Source organism: Coenobita brevimanus, chromosome 103 (assembly GCF_032717465.1).
Source record: "Coenobita brevimanus isolate Jiangsu-jjx chromosome 103, ASM3271746v2, whole genome shotgun sequence".
Lineage (NCBI taxonomy): Eukaryota > Metazoa > Arthropoda > Malacostraca > Decapoda > Coenobitidae > Coenobita > Coenobita brevimanus.
The window spans coordinates 16208903-16228375 of NC_137056.1; the positions used below are offsets into that span (position 1 = coordinate 16208903).

General features: G+C 40.9%; 1 protein-coding gene across 1 annotated transcript in view; it reads left to right on the forward strand.

The window, feature by feature from the left end:
* The first annotated feature begins 1285 nt into the window (after positions 1–1285).
* Positions 1286–19473, forward strand: part of LOC145415623 (cartilage oligomeric matrix protein-like) — a 108812-nt gene continuing 90624 nt past the window's right edge. The window contains exons 1-4 of the mRNA XM_080284844.1: positions 1286–1366; positions 4765–4829; positions 11100–11139; positions 14283–14492. Of these exons, the coding sequence (XP_080140970.1) occupies positions 4801–4829; positions 11100–11139; positions 14283–14492 (279 nt within the window). The 5' untranslated portion in view covers positions 1286–1366; positions 4765–4800. The remainder of the gene's footprint in view (positions 1367–4764; positions 4830–11099; positions 11140–14282; positions 14493–19473) is intronic.

Consider the following 19473-nt stretch of genomic DNA (forward strand, 5'->3'; position numbering starts at 1 on the left):
CAGAATACACACACATCCAAAGCCACTCCAACACTACAATTACACTTACAAGCACTTCTCACCCTACATACAATCTCTACCAGACAGCCTAAGCCACTTGGTAGAGATACATTGGCTGTATCGTTCCCACTTTGGTCAGATAGGGCGGTCCTGCAGTGGTCACTCAAATGGATGATGATGATGATGAAATATATATATATATATATATATATATATATATATATATATATATATATATATATATATATATATATATATATATATATATATATATATATATATATATTTGTATCTAACTTGTCAAAATAAATATAAAGGTCTTCATCTGACTGATTTTGATTTCGTGAACGTATACAGGTTCACATAGATACTAATTTATTGCATGAAATTACTTTGCTTTCTTCACTATGTGATTAAATTATTAAAAGAGTCTGATATAGTCTTAGATTTTTACGTCATTAAAGTGAGGGAGTTGTTTTAATTCAGTTATCTTTTTTTTTTTAATTTACTGATTGATTTTTTTGTTTAGGTTAGGGGAGATGTCTTACAGTGAAAGGGCTAATAAAGCTATGTAAGCTATAACCTTTCCACTTCGTCAAGTTTATCCCAAAGAGAAAAAAAAAATCTCTCGGAACTAGCAAAAACAGAAGAGAAAAATACACCCTCTGGCCAAAGGGTTTGATATAAGAATACTGTGTCATTAACACGCACCTTCAGATGCAGTTATTTCCTTGCAGCAGCATTCAGACTTTGAGCCATTAACGAATTCACACGAAATCTAAGTACGTATACTTTTAAAATTAAATCCTTGCTACCTGCAGATGATCTTCATTAACCTCGGAGGAGTCCCCTGGATGTGGAGTCAATGAAGGTGGAGTCTGTTAACCAACACTTCAGTAAAAAAAAAAAAAAAATCCTAATCCAGTCGTTAGGAGACAGAAAGAGTAAAGAACTAATTATGACGTTCTCGGGCTGAAAGGATAACCCGAGCCCCAAACATCTTGCATTGCTCGCTTGAGAGTCGGAGCCGTATTGCAAGTGCCATAGCAGACTTCGTTGCATCCTTTTCTTTGCTGTTGATTATGCATAATACACCTTCATTTCTTTTATAGCATTTCTATATTTCTATTACAGATAATTTGCCTTCAGTAACACACACACACACACACACACACACACTCACGGGGGGGGGGAGGTCGCGAGCTTTATAAATCGCTCTGACCCCCCTCTTCTATCACTCCATTCCCGGCGTTTGTTGCGGCAGGCAGGCAGGCAGAGGGGAAAGTGGGCAGCATGGCGGCCAGAGTGGCTCTTCTTCTAATCTTCGTGGGCATCGCTTACTCCCTCAATCCACCGTCTTCCCTGGGTGAGCACTTGGCAGTTTTCCGTACAGCCTAACCTCCCGTGATATACCCTATAAATCCTAGCCTAACCTAACCTAGTAACCCCTTCAGTACGATGGCTTTACTATTTTTTATCCGTGATATCGCAGACCAGTTACATTCAGCTTAGTGGAAATATCTCGTAGTGAAGAAGCTAGAAATAATTTATTAGGTGGCCAAGGCATAAGTGGCCTTACAGGGAAATTACCAATGTGCTTTCATGACATTTTATTTCTTCTATTACCTCTTGATATTGTTTCTGTTTGATTCCCGTTCAATCCCGTAAAACTGGAAAATAGTAATTCTTTGTCTAAGAAACGAAGTCAAACATTTAACTTCTTATGTTGCATAACATCAGGAAGCAAATTTGTTAATTCTTCTTCAGTTATGGCTTAACATTATGATACATATTAGCAAGCACACATCACATGATAACACAGCTATATTGAAATACAATACTGTACCTCGGTCATCTCCTAGCTTGGCCCATATGATATGGTGTTCGTTATGAAAACAACATGGTGGACCGTTCGCACAAGATAAATCCGGATTTGTTTACAAATTAGAAAAACGATATAAGAATTGACACATTTTGCACGGTGTTACTAAACTACAAATGAAAACACAGTTAGCATTATTAATAAACATATGATATATATATATATATATATATATATATATATATATATATATATATATATATATATATATATATATATATATAATGGCATGCTAATAATGAATATAACATTTACAAATAATCTCGACTGCACTCTTCTGTACGGCTGCCTTTTAGATTTTGTTCTTGCCACCTCCAGACAATTATATTTAGCTTAGAGAAGACCTACCCCTGTGTACATATTAAAATGATTTCCATGAATCCCAATACTACGGTGACTTATTCCTGCTACAACAAGACGGATTTAATCTGTTCAGGAGTGTCCTCTTGCAATGAGAGAAACGATTTCCATTAACTCCTTCAGCACAATGAATTATACTTATTTCACGCTTTCTGTCTCCCTCAGACTTTACAGGACTTAGGGCAGACCTCTCGTGATAAAGTATTAGAAACACCTCCACAAGTCCCTTCAGTACGGTGACGCCTCTTACATTTTGTGTTTGTCACCACCAAACGATTTTATTCAGCTTATATGAGTTGAAGTGAAGAGGTGATAATCAGTCTACGTAAGTCCCTTCCATACGGTGACTTCTTTTCCTTTTTATTTTAGTACCGCCAGACGATTTCAGAGGTTAAAATTTGTCCACCTCGACTTGGCGGAGATTTCCGTCCTTTTGCATCTTATTTCTCGTAATCCAGTGGCAGAATAAGCCAATACCACGGCTGTACATCCTTTCCATAGCATTTCTTCACGACTAGCACCATATTTTACTATAAATCTCTTGTTACAGCTTAGCATTCAATGTGGAGATTAGACTGTTGTCGGCCAGGATAATGTGGACAGAGTATAGGATATATATATATATATATATATATATATATATATATATATATATATATATATATATATATATATACATACTGTATATGTATCATCTCATCAGCCGTTTGAGTGTGCACTGCAGGAACGGCCTATCCCTACCAAAGTGCGGACGATACGGCCAATGTATCTCTACCAAGTGGCTTAGACTGTCTGGTAGAGATTGTATGTAGGGTGAGAAGTGCTTGTAAGTGTAATTGTTGTGTTGGAGTGGCTTTGGATGTGTGTGTAGTCTGTGAACAAAGTGTAATCGGCCCGCGCAAGCCGACTGGGTGCAAGCATACTTTAGTATGCGACACTGGTTCAACCATAGCACCCCTTGTCTCCGCCAATGCAGTACGTGGCCAGAAGAACGCTCCCAAAGTTTATTACCATGGCGGGGAGCGAACCCTCGTTCTTCAGTGTACGAAAACGCACACTTTACCATTGTACCACAGAGGCTCCAGAGAGAGAGAGAGAGAGAGAGAGAGAGAGACTGAAAATGAAACAATAAAGGAATACTTAGGGTAGAAAGTCACGCTCTTGGCGGGAAGTTGTGGTCTTTAAGGATGTTAGTTTAAGTCCTTCAGTTAAAATGAAAGACGTGTTAATTGTTTATTTCTGCTCCTCTCAGATGATTTTATTAAACTTATGAATGATCTATGGTACTGACAGGGTTAAAGAAGTCTGTATGTAACCCCTGCAGTTCGAAAAGTCTCTCGTAAAGATGACTGGAGATGGCTAGAATGAAGTAGGGTTGCCCGCCCTAAACCCTGGAACATGGGGGCCGTAACCATCACTGAAACGGTACGAATATATATACACGTTTTACATAATTTATCTTTACCAAGAATCTTCTGGTGTCTGAGTCAATACATTAAGCCTATGATTTTAAAAGTACAGCAGAGGCCAGGTTGCTAATACTGAAAGTTCCGAAAAGGAGCGGGAATTTTCAAATGTCTCAAAGTTTAACTTGTTATTAAATACTTCGAGGAATTATGTGAGAGAAAAACGTAAGTAACCAAGTACGGTAATCATGAAATTAATTTTTCTGTGCTTATTATTATTGTGGTAGGTGGGGGCACTCACCATCCACTGACTCGATGTAGTGCTGCTTTCGGGTGTCTGCCCTTTCCTATCCTTCTTCCTTCTTTCCTTCCTTCCTCTTCTGTCTTTCTTTACTTCATTCATTCCTCGTCCTTCTGCCTACAGGTGACTTTACACTCCCTCTTCCGTCTTTCTCTCCTTCATTCTTTCATCTTCCTTCTGCCTATGGGTAACTACACTGAGTAACAAGCCAAATGGTTTCCTGTACACCAGGAAACCATTTACTACGCTGGGTGGTAATCATATAACCAAATTATGGTGCCCGCTAGTTTAGTGGGTAATTATGTCACTCCAATCGGATTGAGCCGGTGAAGGTTTATATCCAAGGGCTGGTTGGGGTTTCTTGCCCACTTTATGCCACTCAGGGATGAGTGAGGCTGGTCACTCTCATCTTAAATGTCAGGACCAACTTGCCTGGCCCCGGGCTCCTACGCTCCTCCTGGGACAACGTAGGATTGGATGATGGATGGGTGGATGGATTACTTATCGGCAATCGATTGTGTTATTAGCTGTTTTTTAGGTGCTCTGATTTTCCTCCACTTCTGTGAACTTGCCCAGGGGCTGTTTTTTTTAATGAACTATCATTTACAAGCTGCAGTTAAAACAGATTTGAAATGAACAACAAAACAACCATATTCCTGATGATAATACGGACTGTTATGGAGACGATTATTATTGCGATCAGTTAAGATCATGTATGAATACATCCCCAGACTATTGTGGGGAGAAAACAAAAAATACGTCATCAGAGTGACGCGAGTTCAATGTTAAGTCAATAACTTCCCCTTTTTCAACAGAAAAGAACTACCTTCAGGGTTACATAGATGGACTGAATGCACTGTCGGCTCAGCTCCAGAAGTTGGTGAGTAATACTGATATTTAGTGCTTAAACAAATAAACATAGATAGACAGACAGATAGATAGGTAGATAGATAGATAGATAGATAGATGGACAGATAGATTAGTTTACTGACCACAGTTTTATAAGTCATGCTTTGCACATGCAGTTTAAAATCTGCCATATATGTAAATTCCATAAAAACAACTTGTGGCTTCACGGTGTGTCTGGCACCAGCCGAGCCACGGTGAACATGTGGCCCTAGTGGTGTCCATGCTGGTGTGACCCGTTTGTGAGGTTACTGCATTGGACTGCTTTATACATGCAAACACCAGGACACTGTGTTCACTGAAAGGAATGCTATTACTTAAAGGTTTCCAAAATCATCTCGAGTAACCTTCTCTGTAATTCTGTACGCCAAGGAATTTTATTTCGGCTGTTGCCAAACGATTTTATTCAGTTGAGAATAAATGCCGGCAGTCAAAGGGTTACAGCACATAGAGGTGATCCGTAAATAGCGCTCCACTAGAAACTCAGTGGCAGTATTTTATGTGTTGCGGGGACGGCTCAAGCAGGTAGTGTGGGCGTGGTTGTGGTGTTGGGATATGAGGAATTGATGCGGGGCAGGTATTGATAACAGTGAATGAGCCGTCCCCACAACATGCAAGAAGTATCCCGGCTCTTGTTTACACCATGGGGCCACCCTGTACTTGTCTCAGGATCGTACTGTCGTCAGGTAAGGAGGCTGTCCAGCATCTTTCCTTACCAGTTTATTCAAGTATATGGCGAGTTTATGTTCCCTTATATGTTATTAATGCAATGTATGGCGGTATTAAAAACAATAATGGTACCATAAGAAAATCCTGAGGTGTAATATTTAAAAGGAACTGCTAATAAAGACATGCTACAAAGCCTCCCAAACTGACAAGAATACGGCCCCAAGTATTATATGGACTGAATTGTAGCACATTTATTCTAACCTGACGAAGTTCCTAACCCCTTTTAGCTCGGATGATGGCCAGGTGTAGTCAGACTGGAGGGCCAATTTAACTGGGGACTAAGGAGAATCATTCTTACTAAGGATTATCGAAATCCATACAGTTACAACTTAGTACTGAAGTTGTAAGAGTCGCCCCGTCTCTTGAGGTAAAAACAGACCACATATAGCCAAACGTGGTGAGTGACAACACCAAAATGCTAAAAGTAGTCTTTGTTCTTTGTGAGAATAACTAATGTAAATATAGGCGTCCACACCTGAAAGTGTGGAACGTGCTCAAGCGAGCAAGCTTGCTGTGTTGTTTTACTAGCTAAAAGAAGTACGCCATCTGCCTACTTGAAATTAATGAAGAGTTTGAAAAGTTTTCTTCTTCTTCTTCTTTTTGAAAGTGCATACTATCAAGTTAAAACTCTGGATTCTCATGCCATAACATGGTGGGTTACACGTGACTCAATTTATGTGCTCAGTTTGGCACATTTTAGCTGCTTTCAACAATATATTGTCAGATAACACCAATTAGCCTAATTTTCCTCAAGCCTTTCAACAACCATCTTTTTTTTTTTTTTTTTTTTTTTTTTTTAATGCAAGGTAGAAGGAATTGCAGCCTGGAAGCTCCCCAAGATTGTTTCCTTCAAGGAAAAAAAAAAATCAAGCTCCATTAATTTTGAGATTCCTGGTCATATTTCGTTTAAAAGAATGGAGGTCATAGACAGTAGGAAATGCGTACAGACAGAGAGAGACAGTTCCAGAGTTGACCTGTTACATACATACAGGATTTGGAGTAGCAATTTACTCTTGCATTAGAGAGCTGGACAGAAAAGGGATGAGAGAATGCTGCCAAAAGTGTGCTATACGCCCGCTGGAATGGAGGAGGAAAACAAACAGTTCAGAAGGAAGTGACCATTGAGGCAGCACTAAAAAAGATGTAAAGATGCATCAGTGCAGCAAAGAGACAGAGATTTAAAGAAGTCAGTCAGGAGGAGAGCTGATGAGACGAAAAGGTTTTGACTCTGTTGAGATGAGTATTATGTAGGGAGACCCTCCATGCAGGGCCTACACACATGAAAGCTGTACTTCACACAGGGGCGAAGAAAACCCCAGTATAGAGTCAACATCCGTGTGGGAGGTAAAGAAGGCATGTGGTTGGGTTAGCACACGTAATTTCTTGGAAGCAGATTTTTCAAGAGAGAATGAAACTCAAAGTATTGTTAGAGATGATGCAAGATTGAGCTGAGTATTGTTGAATATTAATGGATACAACGGTGGAAGATTATGGTGGGTCGAAAGACGTAGAAGCTGAGTTTTGGATGCATTAAAACAACAAGGTTACTTTTACCCTAATCAGAGATATGATCCAGGTCACAAATTAGTGTTCCATAGCTTCATCCCGTGTTTTTTTAAGTAACTGCTGTGATGGACGCTGCAAGAAGTACATGGAAAGGCGAAGAGTGGAGTCATTAGCGTAAGAATGGGTAGGGTTAGATGTAGGCTACAGCTTAGAAGGTCAGTGCTGAGTAAAATGAAGAGAATGACAAGACAGAACCCTGAGAAACACCATTACTGATAGCTCTAGAATATCGATGGCTGTCTACAGCAGCAACTATAGAAAGACCTGAAAGGAAACTAGAGATGAAACCATAGATAGAAGGATAGTAACCATAAGAGAACAGTTTGGAAACTATAGATTTGTGCCAGATTCAATAAAAAAAACCTTAGAGATGTCAATTGTCAGACCAGGAGTCTGAAAGGAAGGTGAGAAGATCGCCAGTGTAACGTCCCTTCCGGAGCCATCCTGGCAATCGAAGAAGTTATGATAGGAAAGGTGCTTTATTTTTTATTATTTTTTTTTCCTGTTAAGAACTGATTCAAAAACTTTAGAAATACCGGATGTTAAAACAACTGGGTGATAGTTAGGTGGATGCGAATGATTACCCTTCTTTGGGGCGGGCTGGATGAAAAAAGACTTTCAACAAGCAGGAAAGGTACAAGCCAATAGACAATGTTTACCTAGGCAGGGTGTAAGCACAAAAGCACAGTTCTTGAGAACAACAGGAGGGATCCCACCAAGCCCCTGTACCTTGTTAGTATTTAGACCAGCAAGGGCAGAATCTACATCAACCAAGAACACTTTTATGTCAATCATGAGAAAGTCAGAAGGGGGAAGAGATGGAGGAACAATATCTGAATCGTCTAGGGTGAAATTGGAGGAGATAGTCTTAGTGAAAAGTTCTACCTTTTCAATAGAAGAGCTACAGAACCATCAGAGTAAAAAAGAGGAGGGAAGGATGATGATGTAAAGTTGTTAGAAAAGTATTTGACAAGGTGCAGAAGACCAGGAAGTATCTGAGATGGAGACTTTAGAGCCTTTAGAACGAATATAATAAATCTTCAGCAGAGCGAAGAACAGACTTAACATGGTTCCGGAAAGAGACATAATAGAGATGAAATTCGGGGGCGGGATGGCACCAGTACCTATTGTAGGCCTTCTTGTTGCGCATTAGAACAAGCGTAATTAATCCAACTTTTAAAATTAGTCAGAGAATAAAAGAAAGGAATATATGCTTCCATGCCCGAAAGAATAACCTCAGTAATGCACGAGGAGCACAGTCAGATGAGTCTCGACCATAGAAGCTGTAAACATTCCTGGGAAAATCAAAGAAGTACTTCTGAGGGCCTCCCAACCAGTAGCCCAAAGTGCCACAGATGCTGCCCCTTGGAAGGGTCCACAGACTTTACTGGAGCAATAGGACAGGTTAAGTTGATTAGGTTGTGACTGGAGGAGCCCAACAGAGTAAGCAGAAAAATTAGTTGTATGGAAAAGATCAAGTATGTTGGAACTCTCTCCAAGACGATCAGGTATACAGGCAGGGTGCTGTGCAAGCTGTTCTAGGCCATTAAGGAGAAAAAAGATGTAGGTTTGTTCAGTGAATGAAGAGGAGAGCCAAAGGTGGTGGTGAACATTGAAATAACATGGAATAGAGATTTCAGAGAATGAAGAAATTGACAGAATATGCTCCATCTTAGAAATAAGATAGTCAAAGATTTTTTAATAGCCAGTAGACTCAAGGGGTAAGTGCACAACACAGATATATTTAATGAGAGAATGGCATGATTGCCGAAGCTGAAGTGTATAGAGTTCAAAGGATACAAGTTCAGGGACATCAGAACAGGATATATTTTTGCCTACATATACCCAACAACTACCTTTGGTTTGAAATGAGTATAGAGAAAGTAGGAGGATGCAGAGAAGGGTTTGCTATCAGAGGCCTCAGACAGCTGGGTTTCAGTGAGAAAGAGGTGAGGTTTAGAGGAGGAGTGGCAGTGTTTAGCAGAGAAATTCAGAGCAAAGGCCTCGCATGTTGCAAAAATGATGAGAGAGAGTTAGACAATGGTTCCATGCATCTCGCTTGAGCGTCACTGGGCGAAGGGAGGATGATGTAGGTATTTATTACACCCCCTTTCCACGTGGACTCCAAGGCTAGGTGTCGAGACACCATTTAAAAAAAAAAATTGAAACAGGAAGTGTGCTGTGTAATGTGCTTGCAGTTTGATGTAAAAAGCTAGAGGATGATATATACAGTAAGAGTGTATGCTGCCTGGCCACCCGTGTTACTGAAACACTGAAAAGTTCAGCAAAGAGGGATGGCCAGAAGCTAGTCCAGACGGCTGGTGGAACGAGAGCTCAAGCTCTCTCTGTCATCAACTTTCCATCCACCTCGAGAGTACCGCCTTGTTCGACTGGTGTTGCAGTCTACTCCTTGGTCTGTTGCAACTTTGATAGTTATCGAGATATCTTTTTAGTGCCTAACTTGGTGGGTGTTCGTTTTTTAAAAGCAGTATGGTGTCCAATATTGAGAAAAGTCCTTCAGTAACACTTATTACCTTTTCATATGCTTTCCATCGATGTGTGTAAATCTATCGCAGCTTTAATTCTTTGCGAGATAACAGACATTAGACGAATATTTTTTTTTTTTTTTTAGCAATCCGGCAGCGAAAAAAGGTCACTTAAGTAACAGCTGTTACTCTTTCAGAAACTTTCCAAGGATGTGCGGTGTAGAGCCACAGTAGTTTTAATAGTTTCCAAGATAACTGAGTTGTGCTGCTGAGCTTTGGATCTTGCTGTATGTAAAGTTCTCACTCGATGGCTTTGCTCACTCGCTTGAACAACAACGAGTCCTATGGATGATTATATTTATTAATACGCTGGCCAAAGAGAAAATATTCTAACTCCTATTTTCAAAACATTTTGCAAATTCGAGTGGCAATATTAAGAAACTGATTATTATAATTTAATTTTAAGCAAATCCTTTTCAAACACAGATGATAATCACATTACCCACATGGTCAGCAATATGTAATGAGCAGGTAAAATATTACGTTGAAATGAAAAATTAGGAACGTTTAAAATTCTGATGACTTTACATAAACTGAAAAACTCTACATTAGATGAACAGGCTAAGAGGAAAAGTTAGTGCAAAGACATAATTATGCTAGAAATTTACAAGTATACTCAACACCTGACATCTCTCTCTCTCTCTCTCTCTCTCTCTCTCTCTCTCTCTCTCTCTCTCTCTCTCTCTCTCTCTCAGCATCTTTTTTCAGTCCTTCATTCATTCTCTCTCTCATGCTTAACCGTTGTCTCTTTCTTTCTGCCTTTTAGTTCACTTCCTGCCTTTCTCTTTCTTCCTCTTTCATTCCTTCTTTTTTTGTTTTTCTCTTTCCTTCTCTTCTACGTATTTCTCTTCCCTTCTTTCTCCGTTTCTCTTCTTTTCCTTCTCTTTGCTCTTTGTCTATCATGTTTTCCTCCTGTCGTTTTTCTCTCATTATCTTTTTACCTCCATCGTTCTTTCTCACCATTTCTTTCTTTTTCTGTCCTGTCTTTCCGTCTTTCCTTCTCTTTCGTCTTTCTTCCTCTTTCTGTTTCTCTTTCATTGTCTCTTGCTTTCTGTTTCGCTCTCTATCTTTTTCTTTCATTCATTTTTCTCTTGTTTTATCTTAAACTCTCTCTCTCTCTCTCTCTCTCTCTCTCTCTCTCTCTCTCTCTCTCTCTCAGCAGCTGTAACAAATTAGTCACAGTCATATTACAATCGTAAATCCATTTTTTTTTTTTCCCTTGGATCGCAGCAGGAAGAGACATTAAACTACCTTGCCTTCATCATAATCCTCCTCCTCCTCCTCCTCCTCCTCCTCATCATCATCATCATCATCATCATCATCATCATCATCATCATCATCATCATAATCATCATCATTTTTGCCAGTATTATAAATCCTGCTGTCTTTCTATCTGTCTACAGCTTGAGTTGCAAAATGGTGGTGGTTCTTCAGGTGGACAAGGTAAGCACACGTATTGGTTCCAACTTTTTCCTTACATATTAAGGTTATAGTTTACTTAATTCTTGTTTTTCCAAACGATTTTTAAATTGTTATACAGTCCATTTCAGTGCCTTCTGTAGTGAACAGGTTCAAAAACAATATCCATTAAAATTTTTTAGCACAATGACGTCTTTGTATATTGGCCTTCCTGTCTCCACACAACAGGATGGGTCTCTTGTAATGAGGGATTAAAGCCGTATTTTCGTGGGTGTAATAGGTTATGTAGCACCTTTTCCTAACTATTAAATTTTGCATACATTATTACACATTATTATTCTCTTGTATCATGTTACCTGTGCCGTGAGACGCCAGGTATATGAGAACGGTGCGTGAATACTTTATTGTTCTTTTTTGTTCTTCCTTTTGTTGTACTTGGAGAAACCTTGGAAACTGACCTTCATGATGCACACTCAAACCATTCCATCCACAACCCCCAACTACAAAGGATGAACTACCATAGTACTGGCTCGCCATCCACCACAGTTCCATCCCGTCCTACCCATTTCTATCCATCCACCAAACTTTTCTGTTCCCCTCATCGAATTTATAAGAAATATTTCCTCCCTGCCTCGTGCATTAACCCTCACACAACGTCCGTCTTCAAAGGGTATATCTGTGCGTCCCCCCCCCCTCATACTACTCCACGCACCACCCCAGCCCGTCCCCCTCTCTCTGCTCCGCTCACCACACGTCGACTTGCAATCCAAGAAAGTATCCAGGGCTCGTCGATGCCGTGGCCAGGAAATCAAGGATGGTCTGGTGTTCGGACACAGCTTCAAACCCCCTCCCCTCCCCCTCCCTCCTTCCATATGAACTACCACCACCTCCTTTGATCGAGAGGTAATTCAGTCCTTTGCTTTACGACTTCAAACACAACACACACACACACACACACACACACACACACACACACACACACACACACACACACACACACACACACACACACACACACACACACACACACACACACACACACACACACACACACACACACACACACACACACACACACACACACACACACACACACACACACACACACACACACACACACACACACACACACACTCCTGGCACATCTACAAAAACGCGCCAAACACTGTAACAACTATCAGTGCTGGTAATTGTACATTCTAGACGTTTACTTGTTGTTCCCTACATGTATTCTAATTTGCTAAATGGCTCTGACAAAAAATTATTACCTTAGGTACAGCCAGAACTTAATTTTATGACAACATTCATGGGTAATTGCTTACATCACCTAGCCTCGACGTGCCCCTCGTTTCCTCGTCGAAACAGGAAAGGTTCTCTGTACTGTACGCCTTTACGCCTTCAAGCAGTGTCCCTGTTGCTTTATACTTTCATTCCACTTTAGTGAATTAATATGATGAAGAATATTTACCGTGAGGCCCAGCCAGTACTGAGCATTACGGGAAAATTGATCATGAATTACTTTCAGGACCTAAGCTTGAATCCCTCGGTGGGTCGTGTCCCCGACAAAACATGGATAGTATAGGTTTGGTTAGGTCGACGGTTCCCCAGTTTATAGGCTTTCAAGACATTTACCTGTTATTTTGTACATAAGCCTATACATGAATTTACTGAATGAATATGTTGTTCAGAGTTAAGTGCAACTTGTGAAAAATATCGTCAAAGTGTACTTAGCACTACTAAGTACTTGCGTAAGTAAAGGTTCCAGGGCCTTGGTGGGAGATTCGTCACTCATCCCTGCACAAGGTGGTTGCAGGCTTCTAAGCTTTTGCATGCTTTAATTTCCTCTCCTCTATAATAGGTCTGCTTGAATATGAAGTAGTGACAAAGGCCAAGGTAGTCCAAGTCTGGCAAGTCCTCAAACTTCATGCCCACCATGCCATTTTTTACTTCTTTGAACACTTTGGAAGACAAATTGTAGGGGTTTTGCAAACCCAAAATGCATACTTTTTCTATGCAACGACACAGATTTTTTTTTTTTGTAAATGTCCCACCTCCCTAGGAAGCTGAGTAGTTGACACTGACATCTCTATAAACGTAATATATAGTTATACTCACATTAAGAGGTAGCGCTCAGTACGTCGTTTCTGTCGTCCAGCATGGGGTTGTAAACAAACTCAGGTAACGTGATTGCTCGCTCTCTATACGGTAGCAAATGCTGAAAATGGGGCGGGGATATCACAACCTATTTAGCTGTAGTTCCTACGGAGTCCCCGGAATGTTTTCTCGGACGCAAGGGGTCCACAAAGATACGAGTAAAAAGGTTGAGAAACATTTATTTACACCATACACCCCCCCCCCCATGTACCCCGTTAGTCCCATGTAAACTACCCATAGCAATATTTAATGTATCCTGGTTTCCTGTCGCTGATCTATAGTGTGATCTTTGTGGATATTATTGATGGTAACTGGTAGATAGTGTTATGGCAAATGGACTATCGTCTGTATGGTATTTTTTTTTTTTTTTTCTTTTTGAATGAGACATCCCAAGTATGTATATAATATGTGCAGTGGACATCGGCACCAAGTGGTGACGTGTGAAGTAGTGTCACATGTAGAAAGATTGCTGAGCCTTGGGGAACGGACTATTAAGTCGTTTCCAGAACCGGAGGTATAAGAAAATATAGTGTTGATGGGGACTGGAATATCATTTGTATCGTCATTTACTTCATTGCCAGGTGGGGGTGTAGGTGGAGGTGCAGGTGGGATACAGCAGTGCTCCGAGCGACCCTGCTTCCCCGGCGTAGACTGCATCGACACTGACACACACCCTTTCTATTCCTGTGGCCAGTGTCCTCTTGGTTTCCATGGTGATGGCGTCACTTGCGAGGACAAGGGCGAGGTAAACTTTTGAGAAATGGATGTGAATACTGCTCCACTGAAGAGTTACAGTAAGATGCTAGCTACTTTCGAAGGTTGGGAGTTAATACTGAGACAGTTCTGAGAATTAGAACCAAGTAAAAGTTGACCATCTTGGGAGTTAGGTGTGAATGTTGGGTCACTATTAGGAGTCAGATTAATACTGGGCTACATTCAGGAGTTAGGTGTGAATTTTGAGCCACTTTTCGGAGGTAACCTATCCTAAGTAAACCTAACCCGGGTCCCTCTAGTGTGACGTAGGTACAGCGGGCGATGGACTGGAATGCGGCCCTGACTCTGACCTGGATGGCTACCCTGACGCTGAGCTAACCTGCCGGGAGCCCAAGTGCCGTCAGGACAACTGTCCACAGACGCCCAACTCGGGACAGGAGGATGCTGACGGAGACGGTGTGGGCGACGTGTGTGACAACGACGCTGACGGTGATGGCCTGGAGGATGGGGTAGGTCAATAATAATAATTATTGTTAGAAAGTAAATATATGTGATCAAATGCATGAGATTACCGAGGTTTGCCTCTTGCAGATTGTTCTTTAGGTTAAACACACATACATGTAAAACAGGCCACAGGGCTGAGTTCACACGCCCTTATACATGTAAAACAGGCTAAAGGGCTGAGTCCACCGATGGGGCACATTTGAATCAAACACCCTGTACAGTTACAACATTTAATGCTGAAGAGACCAAACGCTTTTACTGGGTTGGCTAGTTTGGCATCTTGTGGTTCCACGCCTGTCTTATGATGGTTCTCTTTTTGAAATGAAAAAGAAAAACCATTTTAAAGACGTAAATGTAAATCCAGAGAAAGGGGCTTCGGTATGCCAGACCAGGGTACATGCATAATAACTCTAAGGCCGGAGCCGAGAAAAGGAGCCGTGAAGTACTGGCAGTGAACTTGTTTAGAAGAACGAAAACACCAAGATAAACAGAAAAAATCATTTGGAAACTGTAATAATAATAATAATAATAATAATAATAATAATAATAAAGAAAGCACTCAAACAGCACAGACCGCAAACGCCCATATAACTTATGATTTATAAGTTCTATGGTCGTAGTCTACCCTGTTACACAATCTCAGGGAGCACACACCTCCGCCGACATTAGCTTTTTTTTTTTTTTTTTTTTTTTTTAATTCCTGGATCCAGATCCGAGACCACCTCAGAATCCAATCAACTCTTCCTCAACTCAGTGCCCACCTGTCCACCACATATCACTGAAATCATTTACGGTACTTTTTTTTTTTTTTTTTTTTTGATATTTTGTATACAAACACTGAAAAAGACAAATGAAACTACCACAGGCAGAGCGCTAGCCAGATGGATCCCATTCTGTCTGTTAAGTTTTCGCTGGTGTGTGGGCAGTACAGCACTTGCCAGATGGATTCGATTGTATCTGTTTAGTTTTTACCGGTGTGTAGGCAGTCGTTTGGCGAAATATTTGGCGCTTCACAGGGAAGCACAGCACACACACCACAAAGCCAGTCAGGAGACAGGGCGTGTGTGCTGGGCATTTTTAATCACCCCATACCTCACTGACCGGGCTAATGTATGGACCGGCCTGCACTATAGGTGCAGGGAATCTGTAAACGAATGAACGAACGGGAAGCACAGGATGGGTTTAGGAAGCTAAAAATTGCATTGCCAGGTGCACCAGATGTTTCTCTTTAGTTTGGTAAGAAACAAAGTCGATGTTCGAAATTTCAAAAACTTGTGCCTGGGCCGGCCACTGGGTCCTGTCGATTTCTGGACCCATGTGCACTGACCGGTTTCAACCCCCCACCCAGCCTGGGTCCTTTGACCGATTTCTGTGAAAAATAATGGGCGTCCAGGGTTTATGAATATCTACCTTCTGTTTTTTTTTTTTTTTTTTCAGAAAGATTTGTGCAAAATTGTGACCTGTAGAGAGCATGAACACAAACAGACTGACAGACAAACATACGAAACTGACCAACATGCTTGCTGAATCTTTTGATTCTGGCAAGCAACAGACATATGGAACTGACCAACATGCCTGCCAAATCAAAAGACTTTGGCAGGCAATGAAACTGCCATAGGCAGCATGCTGGCTGGGTGGATCCAGTTGTGACTGCTTAGTTTTCACCGGCGTGTGGGCAATAGAGCACTTGCCGGATGGATCCTATTGTGTCTGCTTAGTTTCCTTCAGTGTGTGGGCAGTCATTTGGTGAAATTTTTTGCTCATCATTGCAAAGCACAGGATGGGTTTGGGAAGCTAAAAATTGCACCAGACGTTTCCCTTCAGTTTGGTAAGAAAAAAAAAAAAGGTCTGTTTTCGAAACTTGAAAAAAAATGGTGCCTGGGCCGGCCTCTGGGTCCTGATGATTTCCAGTCCCATGGCCACTGTGCGGTTTCAACCCCTCACCCAGCCCAGGACCATTGACCGATTTTGTTGAAAAACAATAGGCTTCCAGGGTTTCTGAATATCTACCTTTGATTTTTTTTTTTTTTTCAGAATGATTGATGCAAAACTGTGACCTGTAGAGAGCAGACAAAGAAACAGACAGACAGGCAGACAAACAATGTTACTGACCAAAATGCTTGGCGAAACATTCGAATCTGGCAAGCATCAAACATAAAGAACTGAATAACATATTTTGCTGAATCGAAAGTTTCCGGCAAGCAATGAAACTGCTATAGGCAGAGCACATCCTGGATGGATCCGATTGTGTCTGTTTAGTTTTCACTGGCATGTGGGCATTAGAGTGCTTTCCGGATGGATCCGATTGTGTCTGCTTAGTTTTCACTGGCATGTAGGAAGTCATTTTGCGATTATTTTCTCACTTCATTGCTAAGTGCAGGATGGATTTAGGAATCTAAAAACTGCATTGTCAGGTGCGCCAAACGTTTCTCTTCAGCTTGGGAAGAAAAAAAGAATCGATTTTTGAAATCTGGGAAAATGGTGCCTGGGCCGGCTAGTGGATCCCGACGATTTCCGGACCCACAGCCATTGAGGGGTTTCAACCCCCCCCCCACCCAGCCCGGGGCCTTTGACTGTTCTGATGACAAACAATAGGCTTCTAGGGTGTATGGACATCTACCTTCTGATTTTTTTTTTTTTTTTTTTCAGAATAAGTGGCGCAAAATTGTGACTTGTGGAGAGCATACAAATAAATAGACAGACAGACAGACAAACATACGGAACTGACCAACATGCTTGCTGAATCTTTTGATTCCAGCAAGCAGCACACAAACTGCCATAGGCAGAGAGATTGCCTGATGGATCTGATTGTGTCTGCTTTGTTTCCATCAGCATGTTGGAAGTAGTGCACCTTCCAGATAGATAAGATTGTGTCTGCTTAGTTTGCACCGACGTGTAGGCAGTCATTTGGTGAAATTTTTCGTGCTTCAGTGTGAAGCACACGATGGGTTTAGGAAGCTAAAAATTGCATTGCTAGGTGCGCCAGACGCTTCTCTTCGGTTTCGTTAAAAAAAAAAAAAAAAAAAAAAAAAAATCAATTTTCGAAATTTGAAAAAATGGTGCCTGGGCCAGCCACTGGGTCCCAACGATTTCCAGTCCCCTTGCCATTGAACAGTTTCAAGCCCGCACCCTGCCCAGGGCCTTTGACTGATTTTGATGAAAAACAATAGACTTCCAGGGTTTATGGATATCTACCTTTTGATATTATTTTCAGAATGATTGGACCAAAATTGTGACCTGTAGAGAGGAGACAAACAGACAAACAAACAAACGTACGGAACTGACCAACATGCTTGACGAATCGAAAGATTCTGGCAAGCAACGAAACTGTCATAGGCAGGGTGCTTGCCGGGTGGCTCTGATTGTGTCTGCATTGTTTCCACTGGTGTTTAGGCAGTCATTTGGCAAATTTTTTCACGCTTCATTGTGGAGCACAGGATGGGTTTAGGATGCTAGAAATTGCATTGCCAGATGCGCTAGATGTTTCTCTTCAATTTGGTTTTTAAAAATCGATTTTCAAAATTTTGAACAACGTTGCCCTGGCTGGCCACTGGGTCCCAGTGATTTCAACCCCCCCACCCAGCCCAGAGGCTTCCAGGGTTTCTGGATATGTACTTTTTGATTTTTTTCAGAACGACTGGTGCAAAATTGTGATGTATAGAGAGCAGACAAACATACAAACACAGACAGGCAGACAAACATAGGGAACTGACCAACATGCCTGCCAAATCATTCGATTCCAGCAAGCAATAAGCAAGACATAGGTGAATACATAACCTCCGTCCAACTGTGACGGCTGAGGTACTAATCTAATATAACTATAATCTTGCGTGTGTGTGTGTGTGTGTGTGTGTGTGTGTGTGTGTGTGTGTGTGTGTGTGTGTGTGTGTGTGTGTGTAGTCAAAACTGGAAGAAGGATTTTGATGAAACTTGGTAGGATGGTTGAAATTGGGTCCCAGATGAACCAGTTTCAGTTTCATGTCGACTGAAATTTTCCGAAAGGGAATTTTTTGGCCTCTAATGATTGACACCAATACATGAATGTGGATGAGGTGGTGAGGCATTTCCATGGAGTTTTATATACCCTTACTGAGGGATGAGGGGGTTGTACATCCATACTCCTATGTCCGTTACTTCATTGATTGTATGAACAAACTATTTATTCAGCAGAAAATTGTGTTAACCAGTGATGAGGAACCGTAACTAATTACATCTGAATTTGGGTTCAGCTCCTGTACCAGTATGCCGGTTCCAGAACAGGTTCCGGAACTGGTTCTTAAACAGGGGAAACTCAGCTAGGAGTATACAATGAGATGTTTTGTACTACCAAATAATTTCTTAAACCGATCAGAACATTATTATTCAGAGTATGGATTAACTTACTTCATATTGTATACTTTTCTATTTTCTTAATGTATTGCAGACATATTACTGGTAAAGTACAGATTATAGTTATAGACAAAGTTCAATGTAAATTATTGAGGAAGTCAGTTTTCTTCAATTGGTTTACTTTAATAACTGAACATATACTATACAGAACTTAAAGATATGCACTTTATGTAAACATAAAGATGATAATTTTAATATGCAGTTAGAGATTTTTCTGTAACATGATTTCTTAATGCATCATTTGCTTATGAGTTATGACACCTACTTCACAATCATGTCCCACAGAGTTCCATATGTATTATAATCTGCTTCATTTCGTACACTTTTTCGCTCTCATCTTAAATGTCGGGACCAACTGCCTAGCCCAGGACTCCTATGCTCCTCATGGGGCAACGTAGGATTGGATAATGGATGGATGGATGGATTTCTGTCTATGGTCTTCACATATTGCAAACATGTTATTGGCAAAGCACAGGTTACAGACAAACATGAATGCAATGAACTAAGAAATTAAATTTTCTTCACTTGGTTTCTTTGAATAACTGAATATTATATTGTATAAGACTTAAAGATGTGCACTTCATATAAATATAACGA